Source organism: Aspergillus japonicus, assembly GCF_003184785.1.
Source record: "Aspergillus japonicus CBS 114.51 unplaced genomic scaffold BO86scaffold_53, whole genome shotgun sequence".
NCBI lineage: Eukaryota > Fungi > Ascomycota > Eurotiomycetes > Eurotiales > Aspergillaceae > Aspergillus > Aspergillus japonicus.
The window spans coordinates 215,301-238,118 of NW_020291690.1; the positions used below are offsets into that span (position 1 = coordinate 215,301).

A 22,818-nucleotide genomic window follows, 5' to 3' on the forward strand; every position below is an offset into this window, starting at 1 on the left:
GTGGCTACAGGAGACATTAATTTCAATTGTTGAAGGGAGCAGTACTAGCACTAGTAGCACGGCTACTAGAACATAGACTATCGACTGCAACACTCGTGGTGGGGAATTCAGTGTGGACCGACGGACTTGCGGCAAATATTCCCTCATGTCGCGAGCCCAAAGGCCTATCTAGCTAGTCCTCACTCGCCATCATCTAAAAAAGATCAATGATGGTAGTGCTATGCCTGTCGGGGTTTTCCGTAGAGCCCGACCATAGGAGACAGACTTGATCTATATATAAGTAAATGCTAGAAATCTCTTGCCGAAGCCATGTTATGACAAAATCACTCATCTCACCTGCCTAACGCTCGCTTCTCTAACTCCCGATTCATTCGTTTACATACCAAGAAGTTTCATTCGTTCACTAAAATCTACTTCTAGTCCTTGAATTAAACATTTCCCTCTTTCAGACTTCCTTTTGTGCACAGGCTAGCCTGGCAGACAGTTGCCTCTATCACCATGGGGTCTTTCCTCCCAGTGATTCTGTCGCTCGTCCTCTTAGCCGCCCGAGCCCATTGTCGGGCAGTTTTCGCCCATTTCATGGTAGGTCTCTTATTTTGGCAGTCTGGCAGAAGGGTTTTGCACTAACAGGCCGGAAAGGTGTCCAATACCCTGAACTACACAGTTAGTGATTGGGAAAATGAGATGACACTTGCGCTCGACGCTAAGATCGATGCATTCGCCTTGAATATGGCCGTGGGCGACGCCACAAATACTCAATCACTCGAGAACGCCTTCGCTGCCGCTGGCAATACCGGGCTGTCGCTCTTCTTCTCGTTTGATTACGCAGGCAACGGGCCATGGGCTAAGGCTGATGTACTCACTATGCTGCAGACTTACACCTCTGACGGAGCATACTGGCATTATGAATCGAAGCCCTTTGTCTCTACCTTTGAAGGCCCCGACAATGCAGACGATTGGATTGATATCAAGGAAGAGACCGGGTGTTTCTTTCTCCCCGACTGGTCCTCTGTTGGAGCGGACGTTGCCGTGAATCTAGGCAGTGGAGTGGCCGACGGTCTGTTTAGTTGGGCGGCATGGCCGTACGGTCCAAGTGATATGAACACCTATGTGGATGCTTCTTATATCGACTTCCTGGATGGTAAATCGTACATGATGCCGGTATCTCCGTGGTTTTTCACGAACATGCCCGGATACGACAAGAACTGGCTGTGGCGTGGTGATGATCTTTGGTATGATCGTTGGGTCCAGGCCATGTATTTGGCGCCTGACTTTATTGAGATTATCTCCTGGAATGATTTTGGGGAGTCTCATTATATTGGCCCGATCCAGGACAGTGATTCTCCGTTGGCTGAATCCACGTATACCGCGTTTGGGACCGGTGAATCCCCGTACAACTATGCATTGAATATGCCCCATGATGGCTGGCGAGCTTTTCTCCCCTGGCTTACCGATACCTACAAAAACAATATCTCGACTATCACGCAGGAAGGTGTTCAAGCATGGTATCGACTGAATGTTCGTGGGAGCTGCGCCTCGGACAGCGGGACCACCGGTAATACTGCCAGCGAGCTGCAGCTGGAGTATTGGCCGTACGAGATTCCTCAAGACCGGGTATTCTTTTCCGCCCTACTAGGTTCGTCAGCAGACGTCTCGGTAACAGTCGGGGATGTTTCTTTGGAGGCGGCGTGGAACAGCACTCTAAGTGGAGGCGCAGGTCTCTACCATGGCAGTGCGGCATTCTCGGTTCAGGCGGGAACCGTGGAGGTGGCGATCAGTCGAGACGGTGCTATCATTGCGAGCTTTACAGGCCCAGATATTGTCACCGGCTGTGCCGCATCCAGCGACATTGAGAACTGGAACGCCTGGGTAGGCAGTGCTATGGCGCCTACCCTGACCTCAGCCACTCCGACTTATTCACTCGCGGACCAGGTCTGCGTCCAGGGCTGGGGGGTCGGTAACTTCGAAGGCCTTTGCGCCTTTGCTTGCAAGCTGGGGTACTGCCCCGTCGGCGCCTGCTTAAGCCAAAAAATAGGCCCTCAGGCGGATTTACCAAAGAGCTTGGGGGTAGTTGGCTACCCAGCTGCTGGGATGACGGCCGACTACACAGGTCTCTGTGCTTTCTCATGCAACTACGGATACTGTCCTCCGTCAGCCTGTACCACGACCCAAGTCCCTCTTACGACGTCGATGGTGTCGCCCTTCACTCCGAGCACCTGTACTGCTGGAGAAGGAACGGGTGACCTGGCGGGTCTATGCAGCTATGGCTGTGGCTACGGCTTCTGTCCGATCAACAACTGCACGTGTACCGCCACCGGTCCGCTGAATGTGCCGCCGGCCGCAAATACGACCATCTATGGTTACACCACCGATGTTTACCCAGATAGCGGCCTGTGTGACTTTGCCTGCGAGCGAGGCTACTGCCCATCACCCGTCTGCTCGGATGACGTCGGCGGGGACGATGCCAGCGACTTGGTTTGCACGGATGATGATGAATCCGTCGACTCCACTTCCAGCTGCCTGCAGAACATCGAGACCTGCGATTACACCCTGACGTTCGACAGCTTTGCAAGCCTGAGCTTTTCCTCAAGCTCCCTGGAGGACTTCTGTGTGAACCACTATGCCCTGGGCATTCTTGCCGATATGCTCAACGCGACGATGACCAACTACACGGATATCCTCTCCAGCTACGGCGGCAAGTTCACCGAGTACCAGAAACACATCCGCGAGGAGGTTCCGGGTGCGCTGACGGCGTACATGAACCCCGGAGGAGCGGGTAATGCTTTCTTCACGTGTACCTTTAGCGACGGCGGCGTCAACACATCCACGACCAGCTGTCCGTTCGACTCGGAGCAGGTCTACAACGGCTACGAGATCTACTACAACCTCGTCAACGCCACCGCCTTCTGGGCCAACCTCAGCGCTACTACCGGGATCCAGGAGGACTGGGTTCAGTTCGGGGACGAGAACGTCGGGTCGAGCTGCGGCGTGGGGTCCGGCAAGACCTGCCAGCCCAACCGGGGCGTGCTGAAGGGCTACCCTCTGCCGGCGGATACCATCAACGTGACCAACCCGCAGACGATCATCGAGGATGCACTGCCGGGGATCCAGAACCTCACCGAGACGATTCTCCTAACCCAGATCCTGGCGGCGACGGGCGCCTACGGAGGCAGCATGGAGAACGTGCTCCTCACCATCTCGACCGTCGTCTTCACGCTGGCGCAGGCCGTAGCCAACATGGGCGTGGTGGTCGAGGTCGCCGACAAGGCGTCGGCGGAAGAGAAGAAGGCTATGATCGAAGAGATCATCTTTGGCGTCCTCATGATTGTCCCCTTCTTGGGAGAGGTCCGGCTCATTTCGGACGGGTTGGAGCAGCTGGCCGACATGATGTCGCTCATTGGGGACGCGGGCGCCCTGGGCAGTACGATCTACGGGGTAGTCACCGACCCGGACTCGGCGATCTTGGATATCTTCGAGCTCGCCTTAGGTGGAGGGGTCCGGACCCCTGACGAGTTCGAAGAAGCCGCCAATGCCCGTCGCGGGTTGACTGACGACGAGGTCATCAGTCTGGGATCGGACTGGAAATCCTGGAGTGATGACCTCTCCGAGGTGCAGTCGGTGTGCTACTAAGGGCTGGCCGGACGTGTTTGACCAGAGCTGACGAACCCGTTCACGCCACACTGTTCTCGTAGACTCAACGGATTCGAGCCCCAACTCATCACTGCGGTGGCGACGGCACTGAGCGAGTCTGACACGGGGCAGTTTCGATACGAGGGTCGAGGTTCAACCAGGGGTGGAGGGACGTCTCTGAGTAAGATGGAGAGACACAGCAAGGCGGATGGTGAAGAGGAGGGAGATGTCAGGATAGGGCAGGTGCAAAAGAGCTCAGCGAAAGCCGGCTGGTGCGGTGTTTGTGAAAGGTTGAAGTGTAATGTGGTTTGACAGTGCTGGATCGCTGGCTCCCTTACATTTTGTGCTCGTGGGTACCGTCTACAAAGCAGGATGGGCATGCAACTCTTTGTTCCGTGAGTGGAGATGTTTTCTTCACCGGTATATAGCAGACTCATTGCTCTACAAGAAGTGAAATCGGCGGGGTATTGGTCTTGTCTCTGGATATCATTTCAGCATCAGACATAGTTTATGGCGCAAGCCTTTTGACTGTATCACTATCCGTAGAACTTTTTGACGATCGGAGTGACAAGTCATAAAGGCGTAAACATCGGCAACGGCAGTTGGTTATAGAGCCTGTGATAGTTCTCATGTGCAGCGCCAGCGTCTTGCCGACCATGCGATACACGGAGAGCCGAAGATATTTAGGTGGTTATGGGAAAGGAGCCTCCTTTCGCCGCACTTGGCTTGATTTCTGTTTTTAGTGAAGTGGCTTGCTTTCTTTGTCTTCTTCGTGTTTCTCGCTCCGTGTCTCGGTTCTTCTCCTCTGTTGTCGCAGACCTGGCTCTCGTACTGAGACACGTGATTATCAAAGCCCCGAAACACGGGATGGGGGAGAGATCACCTGCCAAGACGAACACACTTCGCTGTCTTGGATTGATATTTTCCCCAGCTCATTGGGACTTACACCGAGTAGCGCCTGAAACGCGTGATTATGGTCGGATTCCAGGCTTTTGACGGTGGTTGGGGCTGTGCAAAAGAGCCTTAAACATGGCGATTCCACTTTGCGTTCTCCTAGCAAGACATCCAGCTCCTATTCAGATGATGCAGCCAGTTTACTGTTTTAGCCACACCCTTTCAGTGGCCCGTGAATATCCGAAACCGGTGGTATCATTTTGGCCGCCGCGGTCGCTCTCTTCCTGTGCTGGACAAGAAGCATTGGGTTTTCCTTACCCTCCTCCTTTCCCTCCCTTTGCCTGGGCCTCTGCCATTGCCTACTGCAGACAGGTTTAGCCAAATCATAGACTGTTTAGAGGGATGAACGGTATCTAGGCAGTCTTTAAATGTAATTAATGCCAGGTGAGCGTCTCAACAAAGCCTTGGAAAGGCCGAAGACACGGCAGAAGCAGTGCCGAGCTTCTTTGCTGCTCCAGCCGGATGCTGGCATCCAGGGGACATAGACCCGTTCAGCGATGGCTTGCCAAAAGTAAGACATTTCTTTTTAAACGGAGAGTCACGAGGTTTATTCCCTCCTGTTCATCATTATGGTTATTGACGTACATCTCATTCAGATGCTACTGTGTTCATGTCTGTACAGTACTTGGATGGGCTTACTAACCATTCTTTGTTGAGTCAACCTAAGCGCTTAAAGAGGGGCTATACGCACGATTGTGCAACCACGCGCTCTGTCCTACCTCAACCCCTCTTCTTCAGCAACCTCATCAACCTCCCCATTACGTAGTGAGAACATCTCCCCCAGCTGCAGAGTACGCCACCATGCCCTCCGACCTCCTCAAACCACTGGCCGTATTCTCCCGCCAGCCGCAGTCGCAACTCTGCATCAAAGCCATCAGAAACCTGGGATAGAGTATAGATCACCTGGCGAGGGCGAACACGCTCCGCTGACTTGGATTGATATTCTTCCCAGCTCATTGGGTCTCACCCCGAGTAGCACTTGCAATGCATGATTGCGGTACTACCCAGGAGAAAAGAAAGCTAGGCTGTGTGCAATAAGTTGAACCGCTAATCTGCGGCAAAGATTCTTGAATAGTATCTCTTCCATTTTATGAAAACATGCTATTTTCTGAGATCCAGATCACAACACGTTCACAGTACAGCCTTTCTAGTTAATTCACCTTGGAGTCTTCAATTTGCTGATACGTCACCTCAGACCCAATCAAATGCCTTTCTGCCCTTCAGCCCCCCTGAATTTTGCGGAAATATGTTCGTAATATTCTAGGCTTGTTTTTATCTAGTCTCTGGATAAATGCATCGAACGCTTGTATCTGGAAAGGTCATCTTCAAAAGTTATAAATAAGATACAAGGTCCAAAAATTGACCCACAATATCAGTTCGATCGTAAATAAACCCTTATAAATAGGTAAAAGTACCAGCGCATGCCACAAAATGTAGATGTAAAACGAACAAAAGTCAACGGAGCAGAGAAACGAAAACCCAAACAGACAAAAGAAAGCCAACATATAGCATGTACAACGGAGAAACGGTCACTGAATGTATATATGCCAAAGGCTCGACGCGCCTGCAACCATCCTTACCAAGCATAACCCCTATACAATAGGCCAACTGTGAGACCTTTGCAGGATAGCAACTAACTCATTGACCGACCCATGGTGTGGGTTTTTCTTGACCACCTTTGCGAGAGTTACGGGATTCATCGAAACGATAAAGCCATTGCTGCCAACCTGGACGGCGATGGCGACGGGCTCCCCATAGAAGAACAGACCAAAGACCGGGCGTGTTCGAGTCCCTTTTCCTTCACTTCCGACTCGCAGCCCAACGGATGTAGACACCTCGGCGAGTTCGAGAAGCCGCTGGGGCTCGTACTTCGAGAACTCTTTGCTGTGTTGTTCCAGGATATGCTGAATGCCGGAACCGCCGGGCCCTGCCTTACCAGTCTCACTGCCAAGCAAGAGATCAGACACAGGAAGAACATCACTGAGCTGAGATAGATGTTCCAGAATAACTCACATCCAAAGGGTCCGAGAGGTAAGGCCCTCGATCTGGTTGGCACGGCCGACCGCAAGCTGCCAGACACGTTGCACGTCTTGAACAGTAACTTTAATGCCCTTCTCTAGGAGACCTCGGAGAAGCGTCTTCCATTCATCCGGAATCGGCAACTCTGTGACACCGGATTGCTGTGAGGAGGTTCTTGATAGCATTTTGCCTTGGTTGGAGGGTTCGATTCTGATGAAGGGCTTTAATGAAAAGTGCACTGAGTGCTATCAAATGTGATTCTGTGCGATGAGCTATTGCAATTGAGCTGCATCTGTTTTCTGGAGGTATGTTGCACATTTTTATATCGCTCCTGGATGTCTAGTCCATGTCCCTTGAAGACTTACCATGCGCTGGAAGCAAACAAGAGCGACCAATGGTGCGCATTGTTTGTGTTGGTCGAAACAATTGACGCCGGTCATATCCCTGCGAAGCAAGCGGCGCGAACGATGTGACAGAGCGATTTGCATAGTACAGCATGCATGCACCATCTAGCCATCGTTCCTGTATGAACTGTCGCGCGGGCAATGATTGCGCCGCAGCAGTTTCCCTAGGTCTGAGATCTCGATAACAAAAACGGTTGGTGGAGAACTTCGTACCAGATTCATCGGTCCTATATCCTTGTTAAAAATGGTAAGTGGGCTCATGGTGAGTTTCCCTGCTAATCGCCAAGTAACAATGAGACCAAGAGAGGGCTGGCGGCTAGCGATGACATCTAGGGGCTCATCTCGGGCGCCCCGAACTAGGCGTCTGTCCACGACCTATCATTAAGGGCCAATGAATATTAACGCAACAAGGAATAGGCGCTCAGTGAGCGATTGGAGTATTTCATTATTTATCTTTAGAATTTTACCTTAGAGAAAGTCTCCGTAACTAGCTAGTGTAGCTGACTAATCGACATGCAGGAGCTAGTTCTCGTTAGGCGCCGTTGGAGAGGGGCAGCGAGCATGATGTACTTAGCAACGAAGCTGCGCTCACACCAACCTTCTTATAACAGCCCCTGGACAGCTTTCTCCGAAGCGCAGGTAGAATCACCACATGAGAAATTCAGAAGCACATAAGTGCTATCTTCTGCAATCATGGCTTCCAGTCTCGTCAAGCCTCTGGCAATATTTTGCAAACAGTCGCAGTCTCAACGTTACATCAAAACGATCAGAAACCTTGGGGATGCATGGCGCAGCCTCGCCGAAGAACCTCTGCCTGAATCAGATGCAACGTCCATTCTCGTGGAAACCAATTTTGACTTGATCGTCAAAATTAAGAATGCAAAGGAAGAGCAGTCGTCCTCATCAAGTCCAGTCATCGTCGAGATCTCAACTCGCGAGCCTCTGGTGACGCCGAACGAGGAATCCTCAATATCAGAGCCGCCTCGACACTATCGGATCTTCGCTGACTGGGGTACGGACTTCATCTGGCGGGATTTCGACGACCTGCGGGGCGAGGAAGGCGACTGCATGCTGGAGGCGGAAGAAATTCTCTGCTCTCCCGTCTACCCTCCGTCCGTCTTCGAGCACTACGACGCGTGGGTGGAAACATACACCGAGAACTTCAACCAACGACGCAACAAGACCGGGGACTTCCATGCCTCCACGTTTGCCAATGTCGCGGAAGAGGTGGCCTGGAATGTGGCGGGGTATCTGCTGGCGTGGCGCATTGCCATGGCACCTGATGTCGGGAGTATCGAGTTCAGTGCGGGCGTGTCGAAGTATACGATCGAAAAAGGAAATGAGACGAGGGTGACGTTGTCCTTTCTGCAGGATCAGGTTGAGCTTTTAGGGAAGGGAAAGCCTGTGGCATAGCCAGGCTTGGGTACTTCATGTTATGAGCGTCGGACGTTGTTTATGATGATTTTTCACGTGCGAATGTAATGATTACCGGCGTGTATGCTTTTTTGGGGGAAGGGTGTCGGCTGCATCAGGCCGCTACAATACGCAGTATTTTCTTCATGTTTTTCCTAGTACTTGAGGTGTTCTTCTTAGTTACTTGGTACAAGGATGCGACGAAACGTACACCGACTGCATCTTCTGGCCCAGTCAGATCAAACTAACAGGGGATCTCGATCTCTCGCTTCTGCACTAGGTTCCGATTTTATACCCACTGACCTAGTCCTCGAGTTTCTCAAAAGAAGACTAATTCGCTTCTCTTCCTCCACCTCCTCCACTCTTGAGGTATTCAAGTTCCTGACACGCAGATGTCAATAGTTCTCCCAGCGTCACAGTGATATGCTGGTCCATGACATCACTAGATAACCAGACAATTAGACTAGTGAGTCGCCGGATCACATGGCGGTCGCATTCCGTCTTGCAGTGATAAGGGCGCCAGGCCGAGAGAACAAAAAACTCGCGGAAAAAAAGAAATGACGTCCTAGGAGAGGATCGAACTCTCAACCTCACGATTAACAGTCGTACGCGCTAACCAATTGCGCCACCAAGACGTGCTTGATGTATGGTGCCCAGCTTGTGGTGTCTATATTCTTTTCTTAAAAAATTACACTAGAATCGTCCTCGACACAACCGATGATCTCATAGCCCGCTGTGCGTGGACATTCGACGTGGATTGGCTCGAAGTAGCCATGAAACCCCTCTCCAGAACGCGATTCATCTATTCTTTGCATCAACACCGATCTATCCCTGGGCCAAAGTATAGACTAACTAACCATATCTGAAGATGCATCGATAAAATCGACCACGTGCTTCAGCCTGACACTGACCCGAAGACGGGATATATATCTCACTCTACACCCAATCCCCCCTTCCCATAGACTTACCAGCATACAAAAATTACACCCTCTATCATCTCACCATGATATATCCACAGTCCCGACACTGAAATCCAGCCACACCCGCTCCAACACCCCAAAAACCCTTTCCAACAAAAGTATGGAATGCGATTGAACTGCGTATCACAACCCCGGAGGTCACCGGTCCAAACACCCCCGACCTCCGATGTGGAATCCCACCCTATTTTCCCGCCCACGAATCACCATCCGCCGTCTAGCCCCACTCCCGATTCCGGTGCCCTTAAAAAATCCCTAAAATTTCTATGAAGGATTAAAGGATTACGTGGATCCCTAACCCCAAGGGAGTGGTTCCTGCCGATCAGTGGTGAGGGTTACGCATTCGAGGGCCTCCGTTATGTTTCTGATTCTGTTGGGGCTGGGTCTACTGAATGGCAATCGCGGACTCGAATTCTTTTTTTTCCCCCTGCTGGCCGGAAGGGGTGCTTGCCTTTGAGTAGGGGGTCGGACCCCGATGGGGCCTGTGGCATGTTTCTGGGGGCTTCAGGGTTCCAGAGGACCTTAGATTGAATAGAGATGTCTGGGTGGGATAGGGAGGTTCTTGGCAGTGACGTGTGCGCTGCGTTTCTTCGGGGGAATTACGGGAAGCCAAGATAGGTCTCGGTGCGAGGAGGGGCGAGATGTGGTGGTTGGGAGTTAATGGGGGATGGGTTGTGCTTGGCAAGCTTTTGGTCTTGAGCGGTATATTGTATGAGTGATTAATCTTACGCGACGTTTTTGAGGTGGACTTGTTGCGAATTTTCTGGAATGCGAGGCTAGTAGTCTCTCGATATACAGTAATGTCGAGTCACTGGTACAGATAAGAGTGTATGATAGGGCTAAAGTATAAAGCTAATACTAGGATACAGGATGGCGAGAAGCGAAAGGGCTCTTATCATCGGTCACAGAGGCTAAAGTGACGAGGTCAGGGCAAGGCCCGCTTAGTAGACGGGAAGCTTGAAGGCGGGGAACTCGTAGGTCCACGAGTCGATGGACTTCTGGTCGTGGACGCAGGAGAAGCTGCTGTTGCTGGACCAGAGCGGGCGGGTGGGCCACTGGCAGAGCATCTGGGTCTCGCCGGCGTAGGAGCCGGAGGAGACGGTGGCGTTGAGGCGGGAGGGCTTGACGCCGTTCTCGACCCAGTTGATCATAATCTCCATGTTGTCCTCGGGGTAGGGCCCGGGCTGGAGGGAGTTGGTGCCGCAGTGGGCGGCGCCGGGGATCAGGTAGAACTGGTACCAGTCGGCCATCTTCTGGAGCGACTCCTGGTAGCTGAGGTCGCCGTACATGATGGAGCGGACGGCCTGCCAGTAGTGCACGGAGGAGGCGGCGGGGATCGACGGGTCGGACTCGCCGTGGTAGTGCAGCAGCTTGCCGCCGGAGGACTCGAACTCGGTCAGGTCGGGCACCGTCGTCTGCAGGCTGTCGATGTAGCGGATCATGCCCGTGTTCATCCAGCCGACCAGCGTGTCGTAGGTGACGTTGTCGAGGTTCGACAGGTTGTCGATGTTGAGGAGCTGCACGAACTTGGTCACGTACTCGCCGCCGGTGGACGGGATGTCGAGCTCCCACGCGCCGGTGTCGGAGTTGTACTCGGTCGTCGCGTCCGACAGCTCGGAGCCGATCTGCCACGACAGGTACGCGCGCTCGCCCTGGCTGTTGTGCAGGCCGTCGTAGATCGCCTGGGCGAGCTGGACGCCCTCCGCGGTCACGGTGCCGTTCTGAGCGGGCTGATAGCTGGTTGAGCTGCCCTCAGCGCGCTTGCTGAAGCCGAAGCCCAGAGAGGTGTAGTTCTGCTCGGCGCAGTAGTAGGACTCGCCAATGACGGAGGTAAGGTTGAAGTTCAGCATGCAGAGGTCGGTACGGGAGATGACGCCGTCGGTACGGCCGTCCAGAGGGTCGCAGGCCTCGATGGTGGCGTTGACGATCTTGTCGAGCATGCACGGCTCGGGGTAGTAGTCCATGGTGTGCTCGACGGCCGAGGAGAAGACGTGGTGGACCTGCTGCTGCGCAAAACGGAAGGCTGTTGTAAACAAGTTAGGGACTGAGGAGGTTCGATGAGAGAGGTCTCCTAAGGTTTGGCTTACCGGGAGCTCCAGTGATGGCACCATCATATTCGGATCCCCAGCGTTGAACCTGGCTCATACCCTCACGACCACCGTCGGAGCAGCCCTCGTAGTAAGTGTAGATCTTCTTGTCGCTGTCCAGACCATAGAAGCCTCGGGCGAGGGGCTTGGCGATCTGGGTCATTTCACCCAAGGCCTGGTAGCCGAACATGTAGGTGGCATCCCAGTTGATGGAGCCGTTGCCATACAGCACAACCTCATCGTAGCTGTAGGAGAAAGCGTCGTAGCCGGCATCAGTGGCACCTTCATCATGTTAGAAAATGCCTTAGTAACCAAGATTGTTGTTGTTCATGACGACTCACCCGATGCAGCGCCATACTCGAGACCGCCAGTCGCGTCGCTGGAGAGCGAGAAGCCACCACCTCCAGCAACGTAGAAGCGGTTCTTGAACTCAGACGGGCTGGGGAACGCGTACTTAAGGACGACCTTGTCGCCCTTGCCGGTGTGAGTGTAAGCGACAGTCACGTTACAGTAGGTGTAGCTGTCCGCTCGCTTCATGCCGCCGCCCATGCCACTGCTGGAGGTGGTGACACCCGCGGTGACGGACGAGGGGATCATGTTGATGCCCAGAAGGGTGCCATTGGACGGCAGAGCAGACTGAACGTTGGACACAGTACACAGATCAGAGAGCGAAGTAGCGTTGGCCGTTGCGGCTGCCAGAGCAGCAACAGCTGCACGGGAATACTTGCCCATGGTAGGCAGCTGAAATGACCGGATTGGTTGGTAGACTCAAGAAGAGAATGAATGAGGCTGGATGATGAAGAGATCGACTCGAGGAGGCAATGGCTTCTATTTAAGCAAATGCAGTCTCAAGTATGAGGCACTGCATGGCCGAAGAGCATCATCCATGGATAGTCGGCCCAGAATTGGAACGGAGGCGGAAAGCATGTTTGGGGCCCACTTGTGTTTGACGTCCCTGCCCGGTTCCCTTCATCCCTCGTCACCCGCTTGCGTGGCCCTCCCCAGCACTTAGGGTCTAAGGGTTCCCTGATAAAACTGATGTTGAGTCTGCTATTGCTTCAGCCTTAGTCCACTACTGCCAAGTGAACGGCACCTCTAGCGTATTGCAGTGATGGAGAGTGCCGGAGTAATTTCGCACTCTTTGCCTTCCGGCCTTGCGGTCTTGAGCTGTGACCCAGCAGTCTGGAAGTACAATATGATTCCCTATATGAAATTGATAGAGCTACAACCATCGAGATCTGTGCTAAATGTTCTCAAATTCGATTCGGGTGGCATCGAGTCTTCGAAGCCACTCCAAACTTGATGGTGTTTTGCAAGGATGCTAGGGCGGGAATAAGCTTATCCGCACGCCCCACTGATAACCGATCTGGGATGCTTGGCACACGCTTGGCGCTGGATTAGGGTCTTCCGAGCCACTTTGGTATGCCAGGTGCCCTTGACAAGTTTCTTCATCCTGCAACCTAGTCTAGTTACCCACCGGGCTGAGTCCTGTTTCTGTGGCGAGATCCCTTGCCCCCGGCAAAGATTGAGGCGTGCAACCCTTGAGCGTCATCTGCAAGATCCAGGTGACAAGGCTACCCCACGTTCTACCATGCAGGTGGAATCCCCAGCTCGAATGTCAAAAGATTTATTCTCATTCTCATTGCCATAAGAGAACCACGGAGAGCCCAGCCACCAGCTTTCAGACAATCAGTACTAAGCTTTCCCACGCTGCGAGTCAATCTCGCTTATGCACGTAGAGTAAGTGGCTTCGTCAGCTCTGCTATAGTCCACCCAACCGATGGATGTGTAAGAGTTCTGTCTCATCTATCTGAGGGGTAGGCTTGTGCCAGTACTAACCCGTAGACGACGAGCTCTAACGTTAGTCTGCCTGCTAGACTCACTGAGTCTTGGCTAGCTGGTTTGAAAAAAGTGAGTAGCGCTGCTGTCGCCGACACGAGGATATGAACATGGGCACCGTGTGTGTCTGCCAAGCTGCTAAGATACGCAGTGGCGAAGATCATCATCTCAACATAATGCAGAAGGTAATCTTAACGTTCGAAATAGAGTGTACGGATTCCTCTTTAGGGGATCCTTTGCCCGGAGATTCACCGGGAGAAAGAACGTTGTGCTCCCGTCCGGCTCTAGCGCGCCGTCCTCTCTTAATCTGTCTGCCTAAACACCAGGCTCGTCAGAGCATACATCGACACGAGAAACTGACTGTATGGAGGATCAAGGGAGTGTAGACAGCTTTCGGAGTTCGTCATGATGGTTACATGAAAGTCCAGACGCCATGACGAGACTGTTCCAAGGCCCTGGTCGTGAAGGTGACGCGTCAGACCGTCAAGGGACATCCTTACGCACGTACTGCACTTTTCAGGAACCTTGCGGATAAGGCAGTGGTAAGCTGCAGGCTAGAACAAACGTACCCGGTGTGCCGTCACTCCAATGGGGTCTCAAGTGGGTCGGCCTTGCCTGCGAGGGGTGTCTTATGGAGTTTTCGATTACGTACTCTGGTGGGCTTTCTGGGGATATAGTGTGCAGCCATCTTATCTCTAGATGATCGGGTTGTTACGAGTCTATACGTTGAGTGCGGTGATGGTGAGTTTCCTCTAATCGCTAGGAGAGGCTAGCTGTTGGGCCTTGAAGCAGTCAGTCGCTGGGCTGGCTCCTCAGAAAACAGCAAGAGACGTAGCGAAAGTGGCTGTTCATGTTGAAAACTCAACGGAAACCTTGCTGTAGCTTCAAGTACACATACCTTCATCTCTCCGTGTTTCGGGGATGGCTGGAGCAACGGATCTCGGTCCGCCTGGAAATCGACTCGTATGGTTCCATGATATGGATCATGGCTAGGAGCACTCGTGGAGCGTCATAAATGCCTCACGTGGGGTGGCCAGGGGTCCCTATACGCTGCGACCAGTGCTACCGGCGCATCGACAATTCAATGAGATGGGACTTGATTTTACTGCTTGCTTTGTGAGCCAGCTATTCCAACAACAAGGGCAGAATCGTAGGAGCCGCAACTTGAGTACTGTTGACCTTGGACAGTCTTCAACAGTCGAGCTCGTAAATGCCAGCCTGCGTCTGTCCGCAACATTGTAGACACAGTCTCAACCGGACGTCCACGGCGGTAGATCATCAAACAAGCGACCAGATTAATCTTTTGCATAGTTTCCATGGTTTCTAGATCCGTGTCATATTCACATCAGTCAGCGGCCGCTCGAGGATGCCCTGATTGGCTGCATGACATGCACCAAGCCGAATATGGATCTGGCGTCAGGGTTCTTGCCGCTGACTAACTGAAAGCTCCCTTCGGTGCCTCGACACCTGATCCTTCGACGGCCGTTCAACTCCCTGGTCTGTGATCTGAAGCATACGCGTCCTTTTGTTCCTGAATTTACCTTTGCAATGGAGAGATGGGGAAGGGTATCTCTCAGAGTATCGCTCGCAATGTTGAGAGTTACCTTCAAAGATACCCAGAAGCAGTTGCAGGAGCCTGCTCCAGGTCTTTTTCTCCGCGATCCCTGACGTACACCTGCTTATCTTCTTTCATGTCGAAGGGTACAAAGAGCAAGCTCTGTTCCTGTTGATAACAATCCCATGATCATGTTTCTCATATCTCTATCAACGAGCAACACCCAAAGAAAACGAACGAGTGCGTCCACATCAAGTGCCTCTCCCTTTGCCCTTAACGAAGTCAACCCCTAAGCCAGTTTACCAGCCCTGACTTACAACCCAGCGCCCACAGATCAAACCCCCGAACCTCCATGACCCCAAGCCTTTGCCCCAATCCCCAACCGGAACCAAGATACAAAAGTTCGATGGACCCTTTCTCCCGTCAAACGATATCATTCTCCCAGCCCTAAAGATCCACCTTCTTGTCCGTCTGCCATACTATCCGTCCACTAAGCAGCCCTCGAAAAGAAGACCACGAACGACCAGAAACCACTCGCGCCCCTACCCAATATGTCCCTAACTAGCAAACCTCCTCCAAAGCCAGCGCCCCCCGATCCCGAAACAACAGCCCCGCCCCCGCCTTGGGCACAATCGCGGACCGCCAGTAAAAGTACCTCCGCTCGTTGTTGGCAGCCGCCCCCATCGTCACATCATACCGCAGCAGGATCTGCGCGAGCACCAGCTTCAGCAGCAACGACGCGTAGTACCGGCCGGGACAGGCGCGTTTGCCCAGGCCCCAGATCGGGAAGGTGACGTCTGCGTCGGTGAAATCGGAGGACGTGGCTTTTGGAGTCGGGATGGGGTTGTCTTCCTCGGGCTTTCCGGGATTCCTTTGGGTGTCGTCGTTGTTGGTCACGATGAAGCGGTAGGGGTTGAAGATGTGCGGGTCCGGGTACAGCTCGGGGTCCCGGAGGATGGGTCGCAGCGGGATGCAGGCGACGTCGTCCTTTGCGAGGGTGGTTCCGTCGTTCAAGGTAAACGGCTGGAGGACCTTGCGGCGCAGCGAGATGGAGTCTGTTGGGTGGAGGCGGGCGGATTCTTTGAGGAAGCTGGTGAGGAGGGGGAGGTGGGGGGGGTTGATTTCGGGGTATTGGGTGGTGGTGGCGGCGGGCATAGCGGCGCGGACCTCGTCGCGCAGCGCAGACGTGAACTCGGGATGCAGGCAGAGGTCGTCCAGGGCGTAGAAGAGGCACATGGCGGGCTGGTGGACGGAGGCGAACCAGACGCCCAGCAGGACCTGGATGATGCGCTGGGCCGGCCATTCGTGCTGCTGGTTCTTGCGCGCGGCTGCGTTGACGAAGAACTGGATGCAGTCGGCATGTTCGGCGGCAGTGGTGGTGGTGGTGGTGCTGTTGCGGATCCGCGCCTCCACGACGGGGGTGAGACGGTCCAGCAGGATCTTCAGCGCTCGGTGGCGGCGCATTAGATAGGGCGCGGCGAAGGGCGCGGCCCACGCCGGGAGCAGGCGCAGCGCTTCGGCGGTTTCCATGAGGTGTTCGGGGTACTCGAGCGCGGCGTCGAGGAAGACCTGGTCGCTTGAGACCTCGGGTCCGAAGAAGACCAGAGCGTTGGCGGCGGTAATCAGTCGCTTGGCCATCGGGAAGATGGGCACTGCGCGCCATTCCCCGGACTGGGGCTTGTGGGCTGTGATCTCTGCGGTGAGCGCTTGGGCTATGCAGTTGTGCAACGGCTGGGTTAGGGCTGGCAGGTGGGATCGCAGCTCCGCTTGCAGGGCTCGCTGATGGACGGTTCCGTTCGCGCTCATGCAGTCGTCGTACTCGAGGCCGTTCATGGTATACTTGGGCTGGAACATCTGTTCTTGTTGAGATGGGGATTAGAAAGGGGGCATTTAATCAATTCGAGAAAAAGGAAGAAAGTAGGACAGGGACGTACATCTTTCGCCAGAGCATGTAGCGACAGGTACGTGTCTGGCGCCTGCACCAATTGCTTGATGTGCTCCCTGGAGGAGAACTGCACTTGATATCCTTCTGGTGTGCGGACGGCATAGGCACGATCTTTGATCTGCGCATTGCAGTCTCAGCATCTCCTGCCTCGTTGTTCTCTGAACTCGACTACTTACGTGCGCCTTCTGCACAATCTCTGGCCCCTTCAAAAGGTATTGAAGCTGGCTAACAACCTTGAGGATATAGCTGGAAGGCTCGACAAGGACAACATTATGACGTGTCTAAGAAAAGGGATCAGCGATGTTCCTCTCTCGTCGTCGGCGACCGATGTGCAGTACCGATTCTTGGGAATTGGCTCTTAATCTGCGAACACACAGCCAACAGCAGAGTAAGAGTAGCAGCACGCTCCCGAGAGAAGCAACTCCCATTGTAGAAAAAATGATCGAGAACAGCATGCCGATTCCGAGACAATTGTGTACCGCTACAAAACCACGAGGAGGGGAGACGGCATCACCCCGCCAAAGGCACAGTGCTTACGACTACAAAAGAAGCAGGCAACGCCTCTCCGCGACTACTACCTCACTATCTATCATCTGCTCAGGACATTGGCCTGATAAAAACCGTTCCTACTGCGGGGTCTACGCCTCTAACGATTTTCAGCTCCAGAAAAGTACGCATAGCGACTTCCACGCTTATGAATGCGAAGCCCTAGGTGGTGGGAGCAGATGGACCAAGCTATCATCCTCCCGTCCGGGTTTAATGCCAAGTTGGGCACGGGGACAGCGAGTTCTGCAGGGGTTTGGGATTGGGAAAGTCAATGGCTCAAGGGCTCAGGGTAAGCGCTAAGGCACCCTGCGCTAAATTCCAACGTGCAGAGAATACGAGGCTCAGGATTTAAGTATTGGCCTACCCCGCTCGGGGGTTGGGTCTCATTCGCGATCGTGGGGAGGATGCACGCACATGGCAGAACCGGTTCATTGGTGCCAAGCCATATAACACCAGAAACATGCATTCTCCCGTGATCACTATAACTGGACTGGTCCCCTAGGGTTTTCTCAGCCGCATCAGAAGCAGGATTCTGTCAAAGAGATAAGGCTAGTCGCCCCCCTCCGGTGGCGGCGGAATAGTCCGCATATAATGGGCCGTGTTAATATAGTGCACGCGGCCAGCTCGACGTGAGAGAGAAGGAGATACCGGCTGCGCCCGTTGCGTCGAGTACTGTATTCCTTACTTTCAAATCCCTATCCTGGTCTGCGTGCCAAGGACGTCACTGGCGATGTGATAGCGCAGCAGTAGCGTGCATCCTTATCAGGAAAACCTGCTGCTCAATATAAGGGTACCCTCACGGGATTCACGAGGGGTGTCCTCACCCTCCCACCCTTTGACTGTCGTATCCGTCTCAGTATCACCTACATCATGCTGTTTGTACTTACCGATTTTGGGTTTATCCAGGATCAATTGAGCCTGCTTCACCTGGTCGGAAGTGGTGTCGTACTTCTCGTGATCTGGCGCCTGTGGCGGTTCACCGTTCGTCCCTTGCTCAACCCTGACTCGCCGCGAGAAGTCCCCTATCTGATTCCGAGTGAGTCCTGTGCCGGACAGTGACTGCTGCCTCATTGCTGACAGAGTAACATAGTTGTTGGTGCGTTTGGGTCGCTCGGACCCTTTCTTGACGGCGCTAATGACTCGGCGTAGGCCATGCAGTCTCCATGCTAAGGAGCCCCCATGCGTTACTATCATCCGCAACGTGAGTTGTCCATCCCAACCTTGGCATTATCCTTAGCATTACCTAAGTGATTATGGCATCATAGCAAGGACTGCAAGGGCAGCGGAGAACCAATTGCCATCAATGTCTTCGGCCAAAAGATCTACTTCATCCTATCTGAACAAGATGCCACGGCCGTGCTCAGGGAACCGTCCCAGCTGACACACACGGAGCACCTGAAGAACCTTCTCATGGGCCTTGGCTGTTCGGAATCAGGGATCTCGGAGATGGATCACGACTCCGAACCCAAGGCCCCGCCATTGGTTCTGGTCGCAGAGGAGCTGATGCGGAAACAGCTCCTGGAAAAGTCTTTAAGCCCGGAGATCCTCGCTCGCTCCTTGGAGGTTCTGGAGTCCCATATGCGATGGGAACGCCTCGAAGCGCCAACCCTGCTTCATGCCTCCGAGGATGGGCGGGAGCGAACGGTCTCGCTGTACCAGTGGGCGCAGACCGCGATCATCCACGCCGTCACGACGGCATACTTTGGCAATGGCATCTGGGAGCTCTCGCCATACATTGTCGAGGACCTTGTGTGCCTGGAGAGCGATCTGTGGATCCTGCTGTTCAAACTACCCCGGCCATGCGGGAAAGAGGTTCGCGTGGCCCGAGCGCGGGTGCTGCGCTGCTTGGTAGACTACATGCGTCTGCCGCCATCGAGCCAGCAAGATCAATCCTGGGCTGTCAGGAACTCCATCACGGAGATGCGACGCCGTGGTCTGAGCGAGGACGATATGGCGTCGTATCTGCTGATGGTTCTCTGGGGGTAGGTACCACTGAACCATCTCGCCATCCTCCCCCCCTTTCCCTCTTTACAGAGCTAACACACTCTCCAGCGCCAACGCCAACGTCTTCAAACTCCCCTTCTGGCTCCTCGCCCACATCTGCACCGACCAGACCCTTCTACAAAGCGTCACCACCGAAGTCACCACCCTCGTCACCCAAAGCACCGCCGCCAACGAACCCCTCCCCACCCTCGCCCAGCGCCTCGAGCAAAACCCCCTCCTCTCGGCCCTCTACAACGAAACCCAGCGACTAACCATGAACTCCAGCTCCGCGCGCAGCGTCGCGCAGCCGCTCACCATCCGCGGCCGGACCTTCCAGGCCGGCGCGCACCTGCTCGTGCCCTACCGGCAGCTCGCCATGTCGCACCCGTTGCTCGGACGGGACTGGGATCGCTTCCGGCCGGAGCGGTTCCTCGACCACCCGGGGCTGGCCCAGAGTAAGAGCTTCCTCCCGTTTGGCGCGGGGAAGCACAAGTGCGTGGGGCGGTATCTGAGCAAGCGGCTGTCGCTGACGTTTGTCGCGCTGGTGGTGCATCGCTTCCACGTGCGCGCGCTGGACGGCGTGCCGGCGGTTGGGTTCACCCCCGTCTCGTCGGGGCCCGGTGGGCCCGTGAAGGGCGGGGATGTGCGGGTTGTGATTTCGCCCAAGGGGGGGAATTGAGGTTGTTTGCGTTTGCTGGAAATAGATGAAATACGCTATGTGATTAGAGGGGTAGACTAGGTGCTATCTAGTTTCGGAGATACTGAGTGCGGGTTTGCTCGAGTGTAGCTTAGAATCGGGTGAGCTCATTATTATCATCACCGGTCCAACGGGGAGGTTGGGCTAGGAGAATAGCATCTGGTATTGCATGTAGCTGAAGATAAGCGGAGCCCTAACTGCCGAAGCAGCAGAGAGAGCGGGACAGAACGGGTGATGTCCCCGCGAGAAAAGCCCTGTAGGAAGACCCAAGAAATCAAACTGGCATCTGCGGCCGAGATTCGCTGACTGGTTCGCTCGTTGCGAGGTTGCAGAGATGGATATACGTGAGGGTTGCCGCGCTGAGGGGTCCTTCCTGCAGCCACGCTCTTGGCACAAGGGCCATTCGCTGGCCATGCAGCTGAGCACTGCAACTGCACTGCAACTGCACTGCACGGTATATTAAGCCTAAGCCTCACAACTCATTCCAAGCCTTGCGAGAACCGCCAAACAGCCTGAATCCGTCGGCGGGCGAAGTTTTGGACCCCAAAGGTCAGCATCTACCCTCCATCAGGCCTCCGGGATTCTCTGGTGCAGTATTATCACAAGTTAGGCCCAGGATGGATTCGCCGGAGGCTTACTTGTATGACGACCGCACGGTTCGTCGAGCTTGGTGTGCTTTTCGCTCGTGCTGATCTGGCTCGCCCCCGCTCCCCACCCATTCCTGATTCCTTCAGCTGTCACCACCATGTCTGGTCTGACGAAGGGGGAGATGGTCTTTAAAATCCAAGAACCCTTCCTTCAGCCCGTACGGTCTGCTCTGCTCTGCTCTGCTCTGCTCTGCTCTGCTCTGCTGAGCAACCGTTGCAGTTGCAGTTGTCTGGCCATGGATTACAACACGCCCGCCGTCGCACCGCCGCCCGGGGTGGTCCCCAACTTCGACAACCCGCCATCCCAGCGGACGGCGATCATCGTGCTGCAGTCGATTTTCCTGTTTCTCGCGCTACTGGCGGTGTCCGCCCGCGTCTGGGTGCGGACATGTATCATCAAATTCTGGGGTGCCGAAGACAGTGAGTATCCCCCCCCCTGCCCCTGCTCCTCCCCCACAGGTCGAGATATGGGAGTTGCTAAGAACGCCAAACATGTAGCCACTTGCATCCTTGCGGCAGTAAGTCGATTCGGAGAGTTGTCCCTATCGCAGGGCAGGATTCTAAGTGACACAGTGCGGTTCGATCGCGCATATGACGCTCTACACGCAGAGTGAGATTGGTCTTTCCGTCAACGTAGCCCTCAGCTAAACAGCACCGTGCACACAACAGCCCTCCCCTTAGGCATCGGACGACACATGTGGGACGTACGAGCGATCAACCTCATCGATCCCTCCTCGACCCGCGTACGTCTTTAAACATCCGCACCCTCCCCCCCTCAAACACCTGAAAAGTCTCATGACCAAAACCACAGGTCCTCGACGCAGGCGGCATCACCTTCCCGTGGACGGTCTGCTTCGCCAAGATCTCGATCCTCCTGCTGTACAAGCGCGTGTTCCCGCTGCACCGCGAGATCGTCGCGGCGTGGATCGGCATCGTCGCCGACGCGGTGCTCTACACGTTCTGCGTGGCCGTCGCCATCGGCAGCCTGGTGCAGTGCGCGGAGCTGTCGCAGCTGGAGGCGCCCTACTGCCGGTTCACGTCCGGGACGATGATCACGATCCAGTCGGTGATCAACGTGGTGACGGACTTCTACGTGCTGCTGCTGCCGATCCCGCGGCTGCTCAAGCTGCAGGTCAGCCGGCGGCGGCGGATCGGGCTGCTGGTGACGTTTATGAGTGGACTTGGGTGAGATGCTTTTCTTCCAGTCAGGGACCCTTTTTGAACGCCAACTGAAGAATTGATGCACTGGCAGAGCCTGCGCCGCTAGTCTGGCGCGGCTGGTGAATTTCCAGCTGAACGACAGCTCGGATGTGTTCTGGACGACGGGGCGGAATGCCCAGTTTACGTACGTTCCACATCCTCTGGATCAGTGCGTCGGCACAGAGTGACGGGGAGGAGCTGACTATGGCGTCATGCAGAATCGTCGAAATGAACATCGCCATCATCGTCGCCTGCGCCACCTCCTTCCCCATGTGCTTCGCGCGCCTCCGCTCCCTCACCTCCTCCTTCTACAACTCGGCCGTCTCCCTGCTCCAGAGCGGGAGCCGGGAGACGCCCAAGGTCAGCGAGACCGGGGACGGGGGGCCGCGGAGCCACCTCTCGAGTAAGCGGCGGCCGGGGAGCCAGAATTGGGAACGGCTGAAGACTGGCAAGGGGGGTGGGCGGATGGACTCGCAGGAGCTGGAGTTTTTGACGGATAATCCGGTGTAGCTGGTGCAATGCGGAGGGGTGGGAAGGTGGGATTGGCCGTTGCTGCTACTTTTAGAATATCCTACGCAGTCTGTCTCTTGTGGTCAACCGGGGTCTGTCTGATACTGTAGAAGGCATTAGGGCTGAGTAAGCACAGATCTGTCAACTAACGAGGGTGACTCGTTGAGGCCGGGAAAATCTACAAGTAAGACGAGGCAATTGACCAGGGTCGTATCGTAGGCTCCTGATAGGCGTGTCTCATGCAGGGATACTGTATACATCCCGCGTCCTGACACTTACTCTCAATCCAGTTAAGCCGCCAGCTGCTTAGCGTGCGTACGGCGCTTCTTTGTGAACCGAACTTCCTCCTGCACAATAAAACCAAGCCCATCCCCCTCAACTCCCTACTCCTGACTCCCAAACCTTCTCCCCC

The 22,818-nt window shown here is 54.6% G+C and overlaps 8 protein-coding genes and 1 non-coding gene across 9 annotated transcripts; 5 read left to right on the plus strand and 4 right to left on the minus strand.

Moving 5' to 3' along the window:
* Positions 1-498: 498 nt before the first annotated feature.
* BO86DRAFT_437839 (glycoside hydrolase family 71 protein) lies at positions 499-3,630 on the plus strand (the record flags this gene model as incomplete). The annotated part of the gene is made up of 3 exons (XM_025676082.1): positions 499-582; positions 640-1,932; positions 1,993-3,630. The coding sequence occupies 3 exons, from the start codon at positions 499-501 to the stop codon at positions 3,628-3,630; spliced, it is 3,015 nt and encodes a 1,004-aa protein (XP_025524713.1).
* A 2,546-nt stretch (positions 3,631-6,176) lies between these two features.
* On the minus strand, positions 6,177-6,788 carry BO86DRAFT_402494 (uncharacterized protein; the record flags this gene model as incomplete). The annotated part of the gene is made up of 2 exons (XM_025673865.1): positions 6,177-6,528; positions 6,598-6,788. The coding sequence occupies 2 exons, from the start codon at positions 6,786-6,788 to the stop codon at positions 6,177-6,179; spliced, it is 543 nt and encodes a 180-aa protein (XP_025524714.1).
* Positions 6,789-7,592: 804 nt separating this feature from the next.
* BO86DRAFT_391535 (uncharacterized protein) lies at positions 7,593-8,515 on the plus strand. Its single transcript, XM_025672622.1, has one exon. The coding sequence runs from the start codon at positions 7,701-7,703 to the stop codon at positions 8,418-8,420; it is 720 nt and encodes a 239-aa protein (XP_025524715.1). The 5' UTR covers positions 7,593-7,700; the 3' UTR covers positions 8,421-8,515.
* Positions 8,516-8,981: 466 nt separating this feature from the next.
* On the minus strand, positions 8,982-9,055 carry BO86DRAFT_t238. The gene has a single exon. It is a non-coding gene; the product is annotated as a tRNA-Asn (tRNA).
* Positions 9,056-10,338: 1,283 nt separating this feature from the next.
* On the minus strand, positions 10,339-12,261 carry BO86DRAFT_368037 (putative tannase; the record flags this gene model as incomplete). The annotated part of the gene is made up of 3 exons (XM_025670190.1): positions 11,826-12,261; positions 11,485-11,766; positions 10,339-11,420 (listed from the first exon to the last, which is right to left on the minus strand). The coding sequence occupies exons 1-3, from the start codon at positions 12,214-12,216 to the stop codon at positions 10,339-10,341; spliced, it is 1,755 nt and encodes a 584-aa protein (XP_025524716.1). The 5' UTR covers positions 12,217-12,261.
* A 3,178-nt stretch (positions 12,262-15,439) lies between these two features.
* Positions 15,440-16,941, minus strand: BO86DRAFT_319936 (putative cytochrome P450; the record flags this gene model as incomplete). The annotated part of the gene is made up of 3 exons (XM_025668269.1): positions 15,440-15,730; positions 15,776-16,732; positions 16,813-16,941. Coding segments are annotated over 3 exons (1,377 nt in total), but the record flags the coding sequence as incomplete, so codon positions are not given.
* Positions 16,942-17,028: 87 nt separating this feature from the next.
* BO86DRAFT_174750 (uncharacterized protein) lies at positions 17,029-18,046 on the plus strand. The gene has a single exon (XM_025666535.1). The coding sequence runs from the start codon at positions 17,124-17,126 to the stop codon at positions 17,667-17,669; it is 546 nt and encodes a 181-aa protein (XP_025524718.1). The 5' UTR covers positions 17,029-17,123; the 3' UTR covers positions 17,670-18,046.
* Positions 18,047-18,239: 193 nt separating this feature from the next.
* BO86DRAFT_412114 (cytochrome P450) lies at positions 18,240-20,031 on the plus strand (the record flags this gene model as incomplete). The annotated part of the gene is made up of 5 exons (XM_025674632.1): positions 18,240-18,405; positions 18,460-18,465; positions 18,519-18,570; positions 18,635-19,351; positions 19,422-20,031. 5 exons carry the CDS (start codon positions 18,240-18,242, stop codon positions 20,029-20,031), a joined length of 1,551 nt encoding a protein of 516 aa, XP_025524719.1.
* Positions 20,032-21,645: 1,614 nt separating this feature from the next.
* On the plus strand, positions 21,646-22,406 carry BO86DRAFT_319937 (uncharacterized protein; the record flags this gene model as incomplete). The annotated part of the gene is made up of 3 exons (XM_025668270.1): positions 21,646-21,881; positions 21,949-22,041; positions 22,115-22,406. Coding segments are annotated over 3 exons (621 nt in total), but the record flags the coding sequence as incomplete, so codon positions are not given.
* Between the last annotated feature and the right edge of the window lie 412 nt (positions 22,407-22,818).